Genomic DNA, 23,086 nt, shown 5'->3' on the forward strand with positions numbered 1-23,086 from the left:
ACCTGTAGCATATTTTTTAAGGTGGTAAGAGATCTTTTTCATTAACTTTAAGCAAAAGAATTTTCCATATACATTGGAAGAGGTTGGCCTCAGTATTGCAACTTCCAGGCTCCTGAAGCATCTGGGATGTTTCACTGCCCCATATGATAAGGGTGAGATGGAATGGCATTCCTTTCTACATTTTAGATGGCCAACATTAAGGTACCAGTTTACTTGGCATTAATCTTCTTTATTAAATAAATAAATACGTATCTGTACTGAGCATTTCCTTTGTGCCAGGCAGTGTCCTCCTTGCTAGAGACTAAGCAGTACACAAAGCCCCTGCCGTCAGGGAGCCTGCACATTAGAGCAAAAATAAATCAAGTTAGATGATAAGTGTTATGAAGAAAAACAAAATAAAGGAATAGAATGTGCAGGGGACAGTGGGTTTGGAGTGTTACTATTTTTGACAGCAGATGTGGTAATTCTAATATTACAGACAATAAAATAAAGGATGCCAGGAAAGATTTCGACAACTTTGCTTTCAAAATCCCTGGTGTAGGCAAACACGGTATTCTACCCTGAAAACTCACAGCAACAGACACTCAATTCCATAGTCCACAGACGTGAAGAAGCAGTTCAGGGAGTCATTAAGGGCACAGCTTTGGGTGCCAGACTTCCTAGAATCAAATCCCAGCCATACAATTTACTATTTGTAGGGCCCTGGGCACATTACTTAACCTCTTTGCATCTTCATTTGTCATTTGTAAAATGAGGATGACAGTAGTACCTATTTCAGAGAATATTATGAGAATTAAGAGTTATAAGAGGAAACACAGTAAGCTCCAAACTGGGGTTCGCTTATTTTTTTTAACTGAGCATCTACTATGTTCCAGGTGCACAAATTCCACTAAGCATCTGTGCTAAGAGGCCAAGGGCACTACGGGTGCCCAGGGATGCACTCAGCCGTCAGCTTCTCTAGACACCCTGGATTCAGGCTTCACTTCATACTCCTGGTGTTTCTTCCTGCTGTCTCCATATTCCAGAACTGTGACTTCTCACTGAAAATACTAGGACGCTAATCCCAAGATTCCCCAAAGGAAGAAACATCCCAAAGCAGAGGGCTTAGCTCCCAGCACTGTGACCACACAGACCTGGCACCAGAGGCAAAAAGGAAACCCATTAATTTCAGCCAGACCTCATATTGTCCAGTCAGGCAATTCACAGCTACGTTTAAGCTGAAAAGGTTTTAGTCCACCTTATGTAAAAGTTTATTATTCAATTATCCCTTCTGAATATTCAGTATTAACATTTTATATTGTTTTATAATGACAGGCATCCAGCTTGCAATGCATTGCCCTTTAGACACTTGGGGGCACTGTTATTTAGAATCATAAGGAAAATTATATTTTTTAAATTCTTCAAAATATGGATTTATCCTCTTTTCCCTCTCTCCCATTCCCTTTAGGATATAATTAAATGAATATACTTTTATTCTTCAGCACCGCCCTTCTGCTTAGAAGACCTTAGAAACTGTCACTGAGGGATTCAGTCTTTGAACTGACCATTTGAAGCCCTACCTTGAACATGATACTTACATTGTCAAATCTGTATTTAAAGTCCTCAAAACACCTAAATGCTCCAGACTTTAGTAAATCAATATCTCCATATTAACTTATAAAAATTATTGTACTGCCCAAAAAGAAACACTAGGTACAGAAAAATGTGGTCCAACCATTTAAAGGGTCAAAACACTTCCTTTTGGTTTATGGCACAATCTGGACTTTCCCTCTTGTTTCTCTGACTCTGGAAAGAGAAAAAATATGTAACCGTGAGCCTTATGTTTAGACAGTCCTGGCTTCAAATCATTCTGGGTGTGACCTTAGAAAACTCAGTCACCCTGAACCTCAGTGACTGGTCCTCAGATGTGAAAAGAAAGGACAACTACTCATACCACTGACCTCATTGGATCAAGCAGGCAACTTCAGATGCTTGGCAAAGAGAAGCCATCCTCTCAACCTCAATGAAGCCGAGGCCAGGCGGCCCACACCTACTGCTGGGACGTGGACTAGTCTCCCCCCAGGTCCTCCCAGCTCCCCTCAGGCCCCATTTAATCCACTCTCCATGCGGCAGCCAGAGCAAGTTTTCAAAACACACATCAGGTCCTATCACCTTCTGCTTAAAACCATTGATTAATTTGAGAGTAACTATAAACGAAGCAACTTCCTACCACAACCTCCTGGCCCCACAGGACCTTGTCCGGCTCCCCTCTGGGACCTTCCTTCAGGACCAATTTCCTGGGCCTCTTTAGCATCTGATACACCAAAGCCTGACACCGGCATGAACAGCTGTACCACTTTCTTTCACTTATTAAAAGACACATGACCCTAAGTGAGAATGGTCAGGAAACTACTTGGGGTTTTCTGTAAATTTCCAAGGAGCTCCATGCCCAGCTCAGCCTGTTGGGATCTCACTACTTTTGGTCCCCGAGGACTCAGCCTGTTTCCCTTTTCTTTTCCAAGGGACACTACTACCTCTCCTAGGTCTTGGAGATGTTCTCCTTATCCCTCAAGTCTGACCACCAAGTGGCACAAGCCCTCCCTCCTTTTCTTGCAGCCCACATCTCTGCTTCTCCAAAGGTGTGCACACTGGCCTTTCTCATGCATGGCTTTTACTGCTAATGACTAAAGAGAACAGACAGAGATGGGGCAGTTGACATAAAAATCTAGTAAGGAAAGTCTGCATACTCACTGCCCTTATCTATGTGGATAAAGAAGCCTCTTAAATTCCAGCTCTCCATTGGAGTGGGTGGGGAGTGGATCTCAACAAACTCCTCTTCACTCTCAGGCCAGATGGAATCACAATCCACAAACAGGGTGAGGGGTCCACACAAAACCACTCCTTTTGGGGGAGTAATTGCCATTTCCATGGGTAGAGAGTCTAGTCAATCAAGCATTCCTTTAGGATGGTGAATAATTTCTACTAAAGGCAAATGAAACCATTCCCACTGAAATCAAATACAGCCACACAATATAATTTAAAAAGAGGTCTGTGATTATCCTTCAAGTCACAAGAAAGGAAAAAATAAAAGGCATTTATTAAGAGATTACTATGTGCTGGGTGTTTTACACTCTCATCTCACAACTAGAACACAACACAGTAGTTCTCACAACTAGAGCCATGGGTGTATTTCTAGGTCTCTTTGTCAGATTAAAAAAAAAACCGAGTTACTAGCATGTGGCTGGTAAGGGGCAGAACTTAGATTTCCACCCAGGTCTGATTCTAAACCTGTGGTTTTCAAACTCTGAACCCCAAATAAGGTTCCAAAGAGGCAGCTGGATATCTGAGGAATGTTTTTTCAATGAAAATTGAATTTTTATTAGAGACTCAAATGTACTGTACATGAAACTGTAACATACTGGAGACCACCCACACATCACTTGTGCCGCCAGGGTAATCTTTTCTTTGGAGGGGAAGGAGGAGGCAACCTCAGAATAAAACCTATATATTCTGCCTTCTGATTGAAGATTAATTTAAGACTGAGCTACTTTAAAATCTGAAACATTTGAAACTATAATTCTCTCAGAATCTGGTTTTTCCTTAACATCACACACAAAAGAAACAAAATGCAGAACTTTATAAACTAGATGAAACTTCAGTTCTCATCCATCTAAATGGATCTAAATTAAATGCATCTAATCTAAACTCAGTTTTGTGTTTCTCAAAATAGCTTCACTGTCCTCACTGATAATATACAGCACATATATAAAACACACAATGTAAGTAAATATCATGAGCATAAACTTGTAAAAATCATGTATAATAAAATACCACATATTTGTTTCATATATCTAAGTTCTGCATAAAATTGGTTGGAAAAAAATTCCAATGATTAAATGAAAAGAAATAGTTGAAATCCATCCCTACACCACAGTGATTTTAAATAACTTATGGTTAAGTGAAAAGAGTGCTCGATATACTAGGACCAACTGATAAGTAGGCAAAAAGCTGAAACAAACCTTGTCTCTCCTTTATTTTCTCACTTGGGGCATGAACCCCTTCTATAGGGTCCCTGACAGGTGGGGAGCAGCTTCTACTTTGTCATTTCCTGTGAGTAAGCCTTCTCCTCCCCCTGTCTCAGTACTCGCCTTCCGGCCATATTGACCCTCTCATTGTAGTCTGTCTTCAGGAGATTCAATACAGGACAGTATTTATGTCCTTCTAATAATCAAAGCCACTGATCGCTCCTTCTTTAAAGGAATCCATCCTGCGAGTACACAAACCAAAACTCCGATGTCAGTGAAAAATACCATGAAACACTGCCTCTCTTCTTCAAGGAGGTCTATTCTATTTTACCAGTCCAGAGGTTGGCCAATTAGAATCCAAGGGCCAAACCTGGCCCACTGCCTGTTTTGGGAAATAAAGTTTCATTGGAACACAGCCACATCCCTCTGTTGATGTATTCTCCAGGGCTGCTTTTGTGCAACACTAGCAGCAGTAAGTAGCTGAGCAGAGCCTACAATATTTACTAGCTGGCCCTTTACAGGAAAAGTCTGTCCGCCCCGATCTTGCCCATCATCCAGTGTTTTCCCTCAGGGAAGAGCGGTATTACATTCAGTGTTATGGCCATATTGTGCAGTAGCTAAAGGCCTTGTCTCTGTATTATCTGTGACGTCCAAGTACCTACCAAAATTAAGCTCCCAGTATGTATTTGTTGAGTGAGAAATTCAGACAGGAAGGAGGGAGGAAAGATGGGAGGAAGAGAGAGCAGGACTCTTCTTTTCCCCAAACCTACCCTGACATCCAACCTTCATGGAATATTTTAAAACCTAGCAGATCCTTTTCTTGCTATAACAAAGTATTTGAACACAGGGCCATTCATCTGAATTAAAATCAAGGACTTGACGTCACTATGTTTCATTTCAAGCAAATAAACACTGATTAAAATGTTGTTTAGTCAACAAAAGTCCTTGTTAATTTTAAATACCCAGGAAAATGCTACCCATGTGTCCTTTTTTTTTTTTTTTCAGTTGAAAGCTCTTTATTTTGGTTTAATCTACAGACTAAGTACAGCTGAAGTACAATATAACTTACAGGTATACAATATAGTGATTGACAATTTTTAAAGGTTAGACTCCATTTACAGTTATTATAAAATAGTGGCTATATTTCCCATGTTGTACAATATATCCTTGTACCTTATTTTATACATAATCTGAAACTCTTAATCTCCTACTTCATATTGCCTGTCCCCCCTACCCTCTCCCCATGGATAACTACTAGTTTGTTCTTACTATCTGTACCCACACCCACTCTTAGAATATTCATTTGTTGTTGCTGCTGCTGTTGTTGCTTTAAAATCACTGCAATAATATAAAGCAATTGGCATAAATGACCTTTGCCTCAAAGATAAACTCTGAAGCACTCTGGATTTGGGAAATAGAAGGGAATGGCTTTAAAACACAGGAGAGATTTAGATTGTCACTGAGCTTGTTAAAACTTCTTAATCCTTTTTCTCCATCATTCCTTCAAAAAGTTTGTTCAAGACAACTTTTGTAAAAGAATTAAGATATACATCACTTCTTACACAGCTCTTCATAACCTCCACGTTTAAGCAACTTGTTTCATTACGCTTGTGCTCACCTATATAACAAAGAATCCAATTTGAAGTTTTAAAGTCAGAAGCTGAAGATCTCTTCTCAATATGGAAATCAAAAGAGAAAATTTTTACTAAGTCTGTCATATGAAATATTCAAAGTGGATATTACACTCACATAATTATTTACAATAAAGTTCAGTAAGAAGGGAGCTCTCAGAAGACAAGAAATGGAAAATATTCACCCGTGGGTATTTCCAAAGATGACCAGTATAGTTAGGCATTCCCCCCAAATACAGACACATTTGGGAGGAAACTAAAACATCACTAGCACAGGAATCTTTCCTACACAGTCAGGCTGCAGAAAAACTGCAGCCCAAGTACACAGAAATGACGGGAACAACTCAGGTTCATGAAGTAACCCTGCCCACAGCCCAAGGTCAGCTGACAGGGGCCCTGAAAAAGGCAGAAAAACCAAGGAAACCCAGGAGTGACCCAATCTTTAGAACACACATCTTGAAAACCCAACAATCATGGAGAAAATTACATTACACTAAGAGAAATGTTACTGGTGAACAATACAGACGTACAATGTTCATACATAAAACAGAAAGGGAATCTCAGTCATCACAAGAGGCATTCCTCTGTCTAGCATCATGACTTGAAAAAGAACCAGCCACGTTCAGGGAAGATTTAAGATGACAATATTAGCCAATAAATCAGCCTAGTGCACTGTCCTCCATCATGTGTTACTTCGCAGGAAACATTCCTAAGGGAAAAAGAGATAAAGGAGCTGGCCAATCACATACCAGGAAGAAAAGTTCTCAAAAGCAGAAACTTGACTTTCAAACTGTTTGACACCAACCAAAGAGAAGCTGAGAGCTCCACACATAGTATCATTCTACAGGAGGACCTCGGAGACCTTGCCCACTAAGTTTCAAGTCAGCTGCCCCATTTGGCCAAACTACGTAGCAGCTGCAAGCAGACGGGCCGGCAGAGAGCCGTGGGCCACCCTAGGCCATGAGGACCTCTCACCCCTGTAAATCAGAAACTGCTACACTTAACACAGCAACAAGCAATAGCTTCAACCTGGTTCTCTGTGCTATGTTTATTAGGTGGAGGCAGAAAGATTTTTGAAAAGCTGGTATTGCAAAAATGAATAGAATAAGAGCGGGATCCTTTTGGTGACAACAGTACCAAAGTCCTTGTTTTCCATAGAAAGTTCCAATTCAATAATAGCAAACACTTTTATAGTGCTTATGGTACTAGGCTCTCTTTTAAGAGCTTTATATGTTTAATTCAACTTTGAGAGGTGGGTGCTATTATTACGCCCATTTTGCATACGGGGAAACTGAGGCACGGAGGTTGCGCAACAGGTAAGTGACAGAGCTAGAATACAAATGCAGTCTGACTCCAAGGTCAACACCCTCAAATATCACTCTGTGCAGCCTCTCAGCCCAATCATTGACATAGTAGCTATCTTGTGTCCCTGTGCCAGGCTCTGGGGATACAAGGAGACCCAAAACCCAGCCCTGCACTATGACACACAGTGCTTTGTCCCGTGACAGAGACAGGAACCAAGGCCTGAGGCAAGGCCATAGCGAGCCCATTAGCACCTCTGTGCCAGCGCACAACAGGGACCATGGCAAGCTGGGCAGGGGCTGGATTTCAGCCGTGCCTGCCCCCTTGGCCAGGCACCTCTGTGCTGTGTCCACTGGGCATGACTGTCTAAGGTAGCTCCAGGAGCAGCCTTGGAAGGAGCCTCAATACAGTCTCAGTGGTGGAAGACTGCAAGAAAGATGGCTTAAAGAAGAATAGGAGGGAAAAGGTGAACTCTGACCAAAAATAATTTCTGCAACACTATACTCAGTGATCATTCTAACTAGATAGAAGCCAGATCACACAGCCCATCGCAGCTTCATTAACAACATATCCAGATACTGTGTGATTGTTCCAGACACGTCACATGCAGGTTAGCTCACAGGCTGCCCTGACAAAGCAGCCCTAAGCAGGCTGCCTTCACAAAGCCAACTCCCGGCTCCAACAAGCTGCCCCCGACCTTTCAGGGCAGTTCCAGGACTCAGCACTTCGAACCACCAGTTCTCTGCCCTGGGAGCCTAGGACCCAAACCCCAGGTGCCCTCCTAGGAGATGCAGCTGTGTGATAGAGACAGATGTCCAGAGAGTCCCCTGAGAGAGTCCAGTCACCTCACTTACCAGGGACCAAAACGCCTTTGGAAATGCAATCACTTTTAGCAGAAAAGTTCAGGCTGGGGGTCTTAAGAATAAAGTAATTGAGCTGTGGGTTTATTTAGCTGAACTAGGACTCCCTCCTTGCACAACTAACTGGGGCCTACTTTCTCCCACCTCCCTGACCAGGGAACTGTTAGATCAAATTATTTTTGGAAAACATCCACCTGACCCCATCGTCTTTCAGATTACAGTTATCCCTACCCAACACAGCTCTGCTCCTCCTCTCCACCAAGCCAACCCCACACTAGTACCACCTCCCAGCCTTTCCAGAACCCTCAGCCGTGGTGGTGGTGGTACAGGTGGGCATGGTGGTGTAGTTAATATGCATTATTCAGTACTGGACAAGAGGGACGGCTTTGAAGCAAGACTTCCTGGGTTCAAAGCTTAATTCTGCCACTAACTAGCTTTATTTCCTTAACCACGCTGCTAAATCTTTCCATGTCTCAGTTTTAACATTTGAAAAATAGATGATACCTATTTCATTGGGCCCTTAGAAAGTGCCTTCCAACAGAAACGCTGTGAAGGGTTGTTCGTTATTGTTGCTATGATGACAGCAAGACTGGTGGCAGAGAGAGAGGTGTCAGGCACTGCTCTAGAGCACATGTATTCTTTCAGTTAATCCTCACAACAAACCCAAGAGGTTTACATTTTACAGAGAAGGGAAGTGAGGGACTGAGAAGTTAAATCACTTGCCAAAGCTACAGTTCGAGCGGTAGAGCCAGGCAGTTCAACCCAAAGCCTGCCACACTCAACCATGAAACAAACTCCGCTACGCCCACAAAAGCTTTGTCAAATGCCCCCTCTTGCAGCCCAACTCAGTCCCTCCACATCACCCTCCAGGATCTCCTCCCCCCCTACTCCTTTCAGGACTCAGGGCCATGAGCTCTAACACTCAGCGCTGCCTACCTCTCCTTGTGATGACACTGGCCAACCTTCCCCTCCTTCACTGACAATTCTTGAGTCTGCCTCGGCCTTTTGATCCAGCCTAAATACTGCTCTGGTCCTGGTGAACTCACCACTCACAGGATGCTCCATCCAGCACCCTGGTGGTATTTCCTCTTCCACTTCCTAGCCTCGCCATTTCTCCCGCTGCCAACCGCAGCCATGCAGGAGCATCCCCTCGGAGAACCGCTCTGCCTCTGCAGTCTTAAATTCATCCACCCTGTCTCCTGCCTTGAACCTTCTCTTCTTCCAGCTTTCTGAAGTTACTCCAAATAACACTTCTTGTTCAGCCTTGTCAAGACCACCCAACCCTTGTATCCTCTAGTTTCTACCCGCCCTTCCTTCCTTTCCACCAACTCGGAGATCATGACAGTCTAACACTTCAACTATTCTCTTGCCAGTGTCCGAAGTCCCTCTACCCCATTATCCATCCATTGACTCGCCTTGGAAAAATCCCAACCCTTATCAATCTGTCTACCTCCTGTAAACCTACACCCAAACAGCTATAAAGCCTGGAAGAGAAAGAAAGAGTCCCACAGCCACCAGATCGGTGTCCTTGTTCACTCATGGTCTCTGGCTTCAACAGTACATGGTGACCAATGTGCCTGTGTCCCTGGTCAGCCCTCGCCCTCATTCTCCACCACAGCTTCTTCAGCTCAACCCCCTACACCACCACATTTCATCACACTCAGCAAGATGACCTCACATTCCACTTCATCGGCATTTAACCATCTCCAGTTCAGTGCCATTTAAAAAGGAAGGCCGCCCCTCCAGCCCCCGCTCCTCCAGTTCCAGCCCTGGTGGCCTTCTCTCCCATAGTGAAACCTCTGGACAAGACTGCACCTTCAGCGGCGTCATTTCCTCACTTCCCACCAGGCCTCCAAGAGTGCTCTGGTCAAGGTCACCACTGATGTGAATCCAGCGGTCACCTTGCAGTCATTATTTTCCACGATCTCTGGGCCACACGTGACACAACTGGCCACTTCCTCCTTCTGGAAAGTCTCCCTTCTCAGCCTGCTCGACACAGCACTCTCCAGATACCCTCCAGGTTTTCTCCATACCTTTCAGTCCTCTTTCTCTTGGGCTCTGTTTGAGTTTCCTTTCCTTGTGCTGATCCCATGAAAATTGTGTGCCTACTATGTGCTGGCACTGACCGAGGCACTGGGCTACCTCAGGTTCTTCCCTCCCCACCCTGCACAACCCTCTCTGGGCAAGCTCAGACATGGCCATGGCTTCAGTTACCATCCAAGTGGTTAAGAATGCAAGGTCAGACATGAGCCAGACCCAGATTCAAATTCTGACTCCATCACATCTTAGGCATGGCACTCAATTTCTCTAAGCCTCAGTTTTCTCATCTCTAAAATGGTAATGGGAATAAATAATGCATGAAAAACACTTAGCACTGTGCCTCCCACATGATGATTTAATAATACAGGATATGTATGGCAAGTAACAATGCTACATATTATTTTTAATGACACATTCAAAACTCATCTTTGAGATCCCACCTACTTATGTGAAGCCTCAACTTTGTGGATTTCGCACAAGCAACACAAACTCCAAAAACAAACTCATTTTCTGTCTCTCCCCACGTGCTATTCCTTCAAGTGTCACCTACCACAGTACATGACCCAATTAGCCTCCGTGATGGCTGTGGTGGTTCTAAAACATTCCCATAAATTCTCTTTCTCACAATCAAGACATGATGTCCATCTCCTGCCCTTGGCCCCGAGCACACCTTTGTGACTGCCTCAATGCACATACTGTTGTACAAGTGATGCTGCAAGACTGCTGAGGCTGGTTAGAAAAAACAAGCAGCTTCCACCAATTTCTCTTGGTATAGTCACACTGTGAGCCTTCAATCTGAGTGTAGGCAATGCAGCTTCTTACTAACACCACTAGAAAGACCACATGAAGAGAGACAGCCTAGGAGTCCACACTTTTCCAGCCCCCAGAATTGCATGTTCCCAGCCCAGGTGCCAGACCAGCATGCCAAGAAGCTTTGAGATGACCCTAGCCACTGTCTGATTGCAACTTCATAAGGGATCCTGAGCAAGAACAGCCTAGCTGAACCCAATTTACCTCCAAATTAATGAATGAAAAAAAAGTGAAAAAAAAAAAAAAACCACCTACTAAGCCACTGTTTTAAGGTAGTCTGTTACTCAATAATAGATAAAACAATGCTTAAAACCAAAAACCTGAAAACTATCCCTAAGACCTCCTTTGTTTTCATCTTCTACATCCTATTACAAAATTCTGGCAATTCTCATATGTTGCTTAAATCCAGCTACTTTTCTGCATCCTTCCTGCCCTGCCTGGCTGTGAATATCCTCATTTCATTCCTGAATCAGATCAGCATCTTCCTCCAGTCTGGCTGCCCTTTCCAATCCTCCACACTGCAGCCAGAGCTGACCATGTCACACTAGGCAAACTTGAAAGGTTCCCAGAATGTGACCATAAATGGACTCTGCAGCTTAAGGGTAGTCACTGTGCCTGACTCTGCTCCAGGCACACTGAGTGATGCCTTAGAGTTCCTTGTGTGATGGGTTTACTCACCCCCAAAGTCTCTGCACAACCTGTTCCTTCTGCCTGGCCCTGGCCCTGGCCCTGGCCCTGCTTGTCACTGCCAACTCTGCCCAACTTCAATGCTGTGGATTAAAAATGACTCTTCTGAAAAACTCTCCTTGGCCTTCAAGTCTAGGTTAAGTTTCCCTTGCAGACATTCCATTAGGAACCTTTATTTCCCTCTAAATAGAATATGCCACTTTAAAATGTAATTGCTTATTTTTCATTTCCACAAGAGTATATGTTCTTTGAGGGCAGGCCAATGTCTTATTCACTTGTATATCCCCAGTGCCCAGGGCAGCACCAGAACTTAAAAAAGGCTTATAAAAAAATTAGAGTTGATTGAGTGAATGAATGATAAATTACATAAAGGAAACTTTATGATCACTTAAATCAAAGAATTAGAAAGAAGGAGGAAAAAGATAGCTATTCCAAGAAGGACACAAAATGCTGAAAAAAAATTTGAAATAAAAGAAACATTTGGGATTATCCCATTAATCCCATCTTTTTATAGATGAAGAAATTAAAGACAATGACATTGACTGGTTTGCCCAAACCTCACACTGAGTTGGTTACAAAGCCAGGAATACAATTAGGTCAATTGGCCCCCATAGTATCTCTTCAGCATGTCAGAATTTTCAAATGAATCACACAACTAAATAATGTAGGAACTTCAGAATATGCCCAAGTAATTTCTCCAAATTAAAAAAAAATCTGCCTTATAATCCTCTTGTACTGTTCTCGTGCCTGAACATATCAAAGTAGCTCTGAGTGACTTTAAATTTCTTTGGAGTACACATTCATCAGAATAGTTAAGTAAAAGACTGACAACGTAAAAACTACTGGTGAGGATACGGAATAACTAAAACTCTTACACAACTGGTAGAAGTTGAATTGGTAGAACGACTTTGGAAAAATCTCTGGCAATATTTAATAAACCTAAACACACACTGGCCCTTTGCACCTGAAATTCCACTTTACTCAACAGAAATGAGTGTTTATTTCCACCAAAAACATGTACAAGAATGTTTGTAGCAGCTTAAGTCCAAGTATCCCCAAACCGGAAACAATCTAAGTACCCATCAACAATAGAATGGATAGATTAGTAATAGTGTATTCACACAACATTACATTGCAATAAAAAAGAAACTACTAATTCATGCAATGTGGATGGATTACACAGGTAGCTTGAGTAAAAGTAATCACACACAAACACACATATTTGTGATTCCATTTATATGAAGTTCAAAATCAGGCAAAACTAATCTATGTCAGTACTGCCTGGGAAGGAACACAATAGAGCCTTCTGGGATATTAGAAATGTTTTATATCTCCACCTGGGGGTGGCTATAAGATACAAGCACAAATGAATTTATATATGAACACCTTATGTTCAAGAAGTACAATATATACACTATCTCATTCAAACTTCAAAAAAGCCCTATGTTAAAGTTTTTTGGTAAATAAGATTTTCATTCACTAGTCATAATTGCTATCTTTAAAAATACCCGAATCAGAGCAGAAAGAAAGGAAGAAATAAAAAATTAAGTGATAGTAAAAATTAATTGCAACATTCTTTTTGGGACTAGAAATGCTAAAATGAGTAATCTGCAGAACAGACCAAAAACTCTGTTTTGTCCTAGCTCAAGGACAACTTTTTGGTGCCCAGCTCTTAAAACGTACAACGAAGATGTGCTCCTACATAATGTTTAGTTACATTATTTCACAAAAATTGTACACTGCCATTTTTGGTGAACAAAAAAATCCCTGAAGTGTCACTAAAGGGCCGGGGTGGGGGGAGGGAGGGAATCAAGGACATAAACAAGGAGAGAGAGACTCACTTTATCTACACTTGCCCCCACTTCTGTTGATATTATTTTATTGAGTCACATGGACTCTTACACCAATCAGTATAGAAATTATAACGCGATTTTTTTAATAAAGTACTTTAGTACTAATAAAAACAATCAGTAATCATCACAGAGGCTCTGATGCTACCTGAATTTTTCAAATGAGGAAACTGTGGTTTGGATTAATTTGTCTTAGACCAGGTTCCCAGTATTTGGGGTTTTAGAAATAAGTTCATTCTAAATATATACATACATTCATACATACATACAAACTTGAGAACAGATAAGAACTGTCATCTTTTTATTCTGCCAAGTAATGACATTTTGAGAGAGAGATACTATCATTCACTATCATCAGAATAGACAGTATATTCTGATATCTACAAAAAGTTAAGATATATCAACTTTTTAAGTCTGTAAATTAAATGTACGGTTACTTTGTAACACTCTCCTGATTTTTTCATTTTGCTATGGACTGACATTTGGAAAACACCTTATGCCACACAAGTAATAGGTGGAATACCTGGGAAAACACCTGGGAATCAAATATAGGACTTCAAACTTACTCTTCTCTATCACAATAATAAAAATACGTAGATTAAGATTACAGATGTGTCTGTCACCAACCCTCATAACAACTAAGGCCGTTGTGATTACACTCAATTCCTCCTGACCCTCAGTTTTCTCAGCCATAAAACAGGAATACTACTTCCTACACCTCTCAGGGGGCTGCTGAAAGGACTAAACAAATGGTGAGTGCCTATGAAGCACTTCCTGCAGAATCTAGGACAGAGTAAATTCTCAATAAGTATTCATTATCATCATTATCACCAGCTGTATTATAATATAACTTGACTTATCAGCAGCTGATTATATCCAGGCACGGTTCTAAGTTCAATACAAATATTAACTTATTTAACCAACATATCAAAGCTTTAAAATGCAAGTATCTTTTGATTCTACATAATCTACTTCTAGAACTTGATCATACAAATACTCCAAAGGAATAGAAGCACTGCATGTAATAATCTCTCTTTTACAGACTCAACATGTACACTTGCATATTAAAGGCTGTACAATAAAGAGACTTGTTTAGCTTTGTTTGACCCAGTTTCCAAACTTATTTGGCTTTGAAACCTCTTTTTGTAGTAAGACTCATTAAAGTACCATAGAACTACTGATCCCTACAATACACTATCCTAAAATAACCAAGAGTTTATATGGAATGGCCATTGCAGCATTATTTATAATATAAACAAAAATTGGAACCAACATAAAATATTCAATGAAAAGTTGATTAGTTAAGAAAACTGGTTTATGGGTATAATGCAGAAAATTAATATTGCAGAAGAGAAACTTAAAATTTAAACATTTATAAGTGTAAAAAGTAAGTTATAAGATTTTATCTTCATTATAATGCAGGGTTGAGAAATATTAACTGGTTCTCTGTGGGTTGTTTGGATTACAGATATGTATTTTTTCCATTGTGCTTTGCTGTGCTTTCCAAATAGCTTCACTGTGCTTTTACTTGAATAATAATGTTACGAAAATAATCTCATTCCTTACACAGGCAAGAATATATATGTACATGTACCTGTGCTAATAAGATTACAAAATGTTGTAAACTGTAAAACAAACTGATGAATCAAAGACTGAAATGCACATAATAATGTTTCATTAAAGTTATATGGCTCATTGTCTCATACTGAAAACAAGGAAACACACAAAATCACACTTCAAAATCAACACCTATTCTCTTCTTTGGGCTTCTCACAAAATCCAAATAAGATCTCTACATATAAAACCAGAAATGATAATATCCAAACTGGAAATATAAAACAGTATCTACTAATATATACAATAACATTAATCTTAAAATTAGAGAAGTAAAACAAGTTTCAAGAAGAGTGCTACATACACAATACTATCTACTGTTTATGTATACATGTAAAGACAATCAAAATACAAAAACATACATGAGAATGATCCCCACTAGCATTGGGACAGCTGTCACCACTGAGGAGGGTGGAAGAAGAAAGCAAGGAGGAGCACAAGGCTCTCACCTTAAAGTTTCCTTCATTTTTTAAAAGAGCACCAGAATTCTTAAGTTAAGTTGGCAAAATGTTAACAACTTCAATTGGGGAAGGAGGTACACAGAAGTGTTTTCTTATTTTCTTCATGTCTCTGAATACCTGTATTTATCAAAAATAAAACATTGCAAGAACTGTATTTCATTTTAGCCCCCGACTGCATCTGTAGATTGATGGGGAACAGGTGCAGCCCTTCTGGGCCTCAATTAGTGGTCACGGGATGGCTCCCCCAGAGAGGCTGGAGAAGCAGCTATCCTGCTGAAAAGAGCCCCTGGGGATCCCTCTGAGGGAGACATGGGCACAGTTGCTAGGATAGAAATCCCCAGTCCTGAGTGAAGCAATCCAGAAGTCAGAACCATTCCCAGCAAATCTAGGTACAAAAGAACTTGATAAATGAGACTGTTCTGCAAATCCAACTCTTCAGTTGACGAGTTATTATTAAAATCTGGCATAACTTCCGAGAGACAATGGTGCAAGTCCTACCTCCTTGGTAAGACTGACTTGTCTCAGGGTGGAAAGCAGGAGGGCAGGGTAAAGGTTTGGACAGAGGATTTAGGGTGGCTCCTTTTGAGAACTTGGAAGTCCCCCTTCCCCCACCACGAGCTGAGCTACGACATGGAGCCTTTATAAAGATGGGATACGGTGAGGACCAAACTAGTTATGGGAGCATGCTTAGCTTTAATTTGGATTGATTAGGTTTAACAGTGTTAAGTGGCACAACTTTGCAAAAACGATACTACAACCTGTATTTATTTCTAATAGGCCTCTGGCTGGAATTTGGGGTTTGGTTGGGGTCAAAGGCAGCTTGTTCTTAAGTTGAATTCATTCTGATGCTTGATACACACCTCCACTCCCTTGTCCATTGGAGCCCTACTTCTAAAGGTCAGTATACCATCTACTTGGTTTGGCTGTGAGCCAAAGAGCCGGGCAGCAACGCTTATGCACAAGGGTGAAGGAGAGAGTGGATCAGTGAGCAAACTCTCTCACCTTAAGGTACAAATTCACACACTTTCCCCAACTGGAGCAGGGCTGTCACTGAGTTCCCAGGAGGGCTTCTCCCAGGTGACCAGGTCACAGCAGCCATCAAGTGGCCTCTCAATTCCAAGCCCTGTGTCTGATCCATGGCCCCTCTCACTCAGGCCCTCAACTATAATGATCACTGGGCAGGCAGTACTGAACAATGCTTACTGGAATGGACTTCAAATCCACCAAGCTAGGCTCATTCCCTAGCCCTGACACTCCACTGGTTACGTGATCTGGGTCAATGCTCTGCCTCCCAGAGCCTCAAGTTCCCTCTCTTCTAAGTCAGTTAGTCTTGCGTAAATCAGTAGTCTCTGGTTAACAGGACTGTTGGGAGGATTAAATCATGTGAAGCAAGTAAAACACTTTGCACTGTACTTGGTACACAGTTCCCTATTTACCAGGAATCAGACCAAATACTGGCGATAAAATGATCATCAAGACAGCAAAGTACCCTGCACTGATGCAGTTTATAGATTCAGATGATGAAAACATTTACAAAGTGCTTCAAATTAAGTTTCAAGATGGTAACCACAGCATTAAGCCAAGTATGAGAGCCATTCTAAGCACAGGCCCCATGGCCACATGCCCTTGAAGCCAGCCCTGCCAGAAGTAAATGTGCTCAAACCCTTTGCAGATATTCAGAAATGAGAGTCACTGAAAACTGGGCTTCTGAGACTCATTCAAATATCAGAAGCATTTGGAGAGACGCCAGGGCAGAGCCACAGCATAACTAGGGGGGCTGCAGGCTCCAAAAGAAAAGCCTGTCATTAACTCCATTTGTGAGAAGTATCAGGAGAAAATGATTTTCTTGTTAAGCAAGATGCAGTTACCAGACCCTCCCTAAAAATCCTTCCTTCCTTCTAGTCTACCTCAAAAACAAACCCTTCAGAATTAATGTCATCAGGAGACTTTGCCCAAGTGAAATCCATAAGCAAATGTCTACTTGGGACCGAGCATCTGCTGGGCTCAGCCCCACTTCTCAGGCAGCATCTGGTTAAGGAGCACAGCCAACTTCAAATAAACAAGAGTCTCAGGGACCTCTTCAGAAGACGACTGGGGCTTGTGGCTCTGAAGGTGCCCCTGAAGTGGCACTAGGGGGCGAAGTACCAGGGTTGTCTGGAAACCCACTTGTGGTCACTTGACAACATCAGATGCTAAAGCTCACCTCAGTGACCAGAGTCAGGACATCATGGGGCAGGATACTCAGGACACAACACAGTTGTCTTTCCAGCCTTCTCTTTTAACAGTCATTTAAATAGAAGAGCCAAGCCCTCAAGCACGTGGGAATGCCAGTTAGCCTGCTCCCGGCCCCGGTTTCTTTACTCTAGCAGTAGCAGAGTATTTACATGAAATACACCGTAAAAATGTCAACTGCATTCCAACAGCTTTAACACCAAGCTGGAATGAAGGTGGCGAACAGGAAGGGTTCTAAGGCCACAATCTCAGCTCTATTACTTGTTAGCTGTGTGAACTGGGGGAAATTACACAACTTTTCTGAGCCTTGGTTTAATGCCTAACACGTGGAAAGCACTTACAGGATCTGGCATGCAGTAAGTGCTCAATAAATGTTAACTGATCTTACCCTCATAACTCATATGCTTAATCTCCCCCGCCCACAGCAGTGGCTTAGGAGTCCTTCAGAATGCAAGTACCAGAGGAAGTGAACCATGTCTGTGTCCTCTCCTGGGACTCAATGCTCCAAGACTGGAACAACACAAAGTCGAGTACCAGAGTTACCGTCTTCATATCTAAAGTTCCTGCCTAATGGTCTGGATGCTTTTAAAACTTTTTTGCTATGAGAACTGTGTTCCCATTATTCTTATGATTTGTTAATAAAAGAATATTTACGTGAATGACTAATCTAGTTGCAGTTAAGACTAAAAAATGTTTGGCCTATGTCATCACTTTATGGTCAGTTTGATCACAGTCACAACACACAAGTTGTAATGTTCACAGTCATTCAGGGTTATTCAGGGTTAAAAACAGCACATTTTTAAGACACAGAACATCAGATGAAGTCACAAAAGTACCTCCACTCCTCTTTTCAAAAGGGCTCATTTACAACTTAGTAGCACCTAAGGGCTCTGTGTACATCACAAGTTTCTGTTCTTGACTGGCTGATGAGTTGATTTTTATCCTGCAAATGGTGATGGATTTGTGCTGATCCATCTGCCTTCTCTCACCTGATCTTCGCCATTGACACACAATTTTTTATGACGGGTATAGCCTGTCATCAATAAACTAGGCCAGATTCACCAGCCTATACAAGGAAGAAACTTAGAACCCTGTCTTATTTAATTCCAAACCCAGCATACACAAGCAATGATCATTATCTGACAAGCAAGTACCCAAAACTAATGAAGCACTTTTAGTTGTCACATTTTCAAGCAACTTTGCATGTTAGTGCACAATAAAACAAAGAAGTGCATACAAGAGAAACCTACCAGAAAGCCAAGGAGCACATTGAGAAGTGCCTCCTCCCCAACATGCCTCTCTAACCTGTCCTGCCACAGGTTCCTGTAGAGCCACCTGCCTGCCGGTCCTGCAGCCAAGGGCAACCCAGCTGGGGGCTCACCCATCATGACTTTCAGGGTCATGCACAAAGCAGGGGTTCCAGAAATATTTGCTTAATGGATTAAGGAAAATATCAGAGTGTGGTTTCAGTTTTATAGGTATTAAACAACCCTCAAGAGAGTCTTGTGACTTTCTAACTTGCTGATTACACTCTATATCTTTCCATACACTGAGACTAATTTAAAAAGTAGTCCAGTATTTACCACTGAGCAATAATAGTCAACACACAGAAGGTGTAAGAATAACATCAGCCATGTAACCACAGTCCCTTAACATTCTACCTCTGAAAAGCAATGTGCGGTTTATAAACCACATCTCATGTAATCATCATTAGCATTACACAAAGCCTAATAAATTTCATTGCTGTTATTTGGATGGCAGAAGGGAGAAAAAGGTGAAATTCAGAACAACCAACATGAGTCAGGACACAAAGAACTTTTAACGAAAAGGAATCTAGAATTGACCTTGTCCAACCTTTCAGGAAAACCTGGTAGACATGTTTTTCTCTTTCATTATAACATGACTGTTTTCTTCTACCTTATTCAAAAAGCTCCACGCATTGTCTTACTAGTTCCACCTGTCAGGAGAGAGGGAGAGAGAGATGCTGGTACTGCCTGTTGGAATAGCAGCAAAATAGCTACCCACAGATCTGACAGGAGTGAACGTGGCCTTTAAAGCCCATCATGAAAATGGGAAAAAGGGATGCAGCGGGCCATGGAGATTCCCTCTTCAACTAGAAAACCGAGATTTTTATATTTAAATTGCCACCGAGGCTAAACAGATAATATCTTGAGAAACTTAAAAGTTAACAAGAAAAGATACATTTTGCATTCCCCAGAGCCAAACACCTAATCCAAACAGATTTTATCTTGTCTTAGTTTAGAAGCTGGAGAGAAAAAAATTGTCCTTTCTGTCTCATGTTCATTCAATTTAACAAATAAAGACTGGGCACCGGGTGATACATATAATTATTTAGGAGAAGCAAATTACTGCTATTTCCCTAAACTGATATCAAAAACTGTCTTAAATATTAAGGCACTATCGCTCACCTTATCTGTCACCTCTAATTGAGAGCATTTAAGAAATCCACAGCAGCCTCTATGATCAGAGAGCTTCATCGTCTGTTTTAATATCCCCAGCCTTTATTAAAAGCTGTTAAAAATAGCATCTCTGACTTTCTGTCATTTCTCTTCCTTTGCACTCCCCTCCAAATAAAAAAGGTTAAGTGATGACATCCAGTTCACAGAACAATGGACAATACAGACTCACACACAACTCCCTCTTCTAGCTTCCAACAGCAACAAGAAAAGTCAAACATTGATTAAAAAGAAGAGATGGCACACACATTATTCCCGTCAAGTGCACGGACGGGGCTCTCACTCTAGTCCACAAGCTCAGCAAAATCTGAAGAGTCCAAGTTGGAATGAAAGGAGCCTGTTTTCTCTGACAGATAAGTAAAAGAACTTGGGAATTGATTTTTAAAATAGTATCTCAGATAACAAAACTGATTTTCATTTTTTAGAAACTGGTTTTTAATAAACACCAGATAAAGATTTTGTACAAGCAAACGAAGTCCATACAAAAGGTAAGCTGAAAGGAATAACATGGAACATCATTTTCTCTGAGAGCTGATAAGCAAAAAGTCAACAGAAAGACCACCTAAGGAGGGTTTTTTCCCTTAATATTTAAGGATTTCCTGAAGTCTTTTTGCAGCAGATACTTGGCACTCTCATAAGAACTGAATTATTTCCTTTAAGAGCTTTTTTCTCACTGCCAATGATGAGCAAAATGATTTTTATGGGACTGTTTCACTGCAGTCATGAATTTTTTTAAAAAGCATAGTTAAGGTGGCAAAATAATGAGTTTTTAAAAAATAGGAACGCATAGGATATGTGGAGGAGTGGCAGGTAAAACAAAAAAGACCTGTCAAATTTGGGACCCACTGATTTTTTTACACAAAAACTGTTAGTAAATTGACAAAGTTAATCCGCTTTTAAGGAAACCCAGAGCCCCACAAACATTCATCCACCCATCCTTGGACTCTCCATCCAGAAATTAGCCTGAGTAATTAACCAGAGTCTTCAATTTTTTTTTTCCCCACTAACTGCTTTAGTGGGTTTGGCACCTCAAAGACAGCAATGTGATGCAATTTGCAGATTTATAATCCACCCAGGAAATAGAGAAAATAATAAAACGATCAGAACTATATGACTTCCTCTCAAGGAACTACTAATTAAGTATCCAAAATTACATTTCAGTAGTATAGGTAATGTAACCCTTTCCTACTCAGTAATTATCCTCAACAAACTTTGGCTTTAATTCTGGCAAACTCCAAGACAAAACCATAGTACTGTATTTTAAGACAAGCTACAAAATAATCAGTTACTTAATTCAGAAAATAATATTTAAGAAACATTTGGCAACTCTCTTTACCTACACTTTGGCACTCTGCATCTTAAAGAATGCTCCTAATCAGATAAACCCCTTAACCAGGTCCAGTAGTGGGTGGATAACGTCCATTTATCACAAAGATAGAGGAAGTTACAGACACCAGGGAATGAGCAAAACAGAACTTGAACCCAGAATTTTTGACTCCCCTCCGTTCACAAGGTCATGCATTAACTGCAGTCAGCAACCCTCCCCACGAGACCATCAAACCATGAAGGTTTAGGGGAAGCAGTTCCTTTCTATAAACTAAAATTAAGCCCAAATACAAGAGAGCATTACAAAGCCAGTCCTTGTCCAGCGTTTCCTGATCATAGAAGCAGTCACAGTCTTTCTCAGTACAGCATTAAGTGTGATTCCTAGAAGGCACTGGCAAATCCCTGCCAGGCCAATCTGCAGTCAGAAACCAAACTGCATGTGTTCAACAAGATGACAGGACGGTCAGTGTTTTAACCATCTACTTCAACTCTACAATGCAGTAGCGATTCCGGCTAACAGATTAAACCTGGTAATTGTTTAGGATCGAACACAGCCGATGTCAATGAGGATCCCCGTGGACACAAACAAGCAGCTCTGGGGAAATACAATTTCTGGAACAATACATGGTGCTTGCATAATTACACACACACACACACACAGACACACACACAGACACACACGTCCATTTTTAAAGTTACATTCAGTCCCAGCATTGTGCTGGTACTTTTCTCATCTCAACTTCTCAGCACAAGCCTGGCCTAAAAGCACAAGAGCCAATCTGTGCGCAGGTTAAAGGCGGCATGCGCCCACAGCAGGAACGGTGAGGCAATGCCTGCCCCTACCAGTCCTGTTCTAGCCGGGCTGCGGTGCAGTTTAGTCCCGTCTACTTCATGGTAATATGCTTTTAAAACCCCGCCGCGACCGAGGTCATAGCTTTAGAGATCTAATAACAACCAAATGACCGGAGCTGCCGGGCACTTAGTAAGCCATTCTGGTTATGGCTCTTTAATAGTACCTGGAGTTCTGCTAAAGTCAGAGAGGAAAACTCCTGTTTCCTCCGAAAGAAAGTCCTTTGCAGGAGCGCACAGAAAAGCAAAGAACCCGACCGAGGTCATGGGACGCCCCGCCGCCGCGGCCCCATCTCTCGGGGAGACCCCGTGCGACCCTCGCCCCACAGCACCGCTGACCCGGGCCACACCTTTACCTGTCAGCTCCACCGCCCCCGCGGACCTGCGGCCCCGCCGTCTCGGCTGCCGCCCCTCCGAGTCCCGGCACAGCTCTAGAGCAGGCTACGGGAGATAGAACCCCAAAGGCATCCCATCCCAAAGAAAGAAAGCAAAAAGGCTGTTCCTCCAGGCGGAGGGACAACGGGCACGTCGGGGTCCGAAAGGCGACACGCCACCCCTGCCCCGCACCTACCAGATAATCCATGTACAGAAACGCCTCAGTTATCCTGAGATCAGACATCCGGCAGCCTAAAGCATCCGGAACGGCTCCGAACCCGGAAAAAAAACCCAGCGTCTCTGGCTGCGAGCGAGCAGCCCCTGAAAAAGCCAGCAACAACGAAAATAGCCGACAGCAGCCGAGGGGCCGAAGATTACACAAGGGGCGCGGCGATTGGCCGGGCGGGCGGGCAGAAGGAAAGCAGAGCGCTCATTGGCTGCGGCGCCTATAAAAGGCAGGCCACTGCGGGTGGCCGGAGAGAAGCGCGGGAGCGGCGAGGGTGCTGGTTCCTGTGAGGAGGGCGGAGGGGCGGGGGCTGGGGAGGCGCGGGCGGAAGAGCTATACGGG

General features: G+C 42.2%; 1 protein-coding gene across 1 annotated transcript in view; it reads right to left on the reverse strand.

Annotated features, from left to right (window-relative positions):
• ARL15 (ADP ribosylation factor like GTPase 15) overlaps window positions 1–22,878 on the reverse strand; it is a 372,954-nt gene extending 350,076 nt beyond the window's left edge. The window contains exon 1 of the mRNA XM_006185922.3: window positions 22,715–22,878. Within this exon, the coding sequence (XP_006185984.2) occupies window positions 22,715–22,762 (48 nt within the window). The 5' untranslated portion in view covers window positions 22,763–22,878. The remainder of the gene's footprint in view (window positions 1–22,714) is intronic.
• Window positions 22,879–23,086: the final 208 nt, after the last annotated feature.

The sequence above is a fragment of the Camelus ferus genome, chromosome 3, assembly GCF_009834535.1.
Source record: "Camelus ferus isolate YT-003-E chromosome 3, BCGSAC_Cfer_1.0, whole genome shotgun sequence".
NCBI lineage: Eukaryota > Metazoa > Chordata > Mammalia > Artiodactyla > Camelidae > Camelus > Camelus ferus.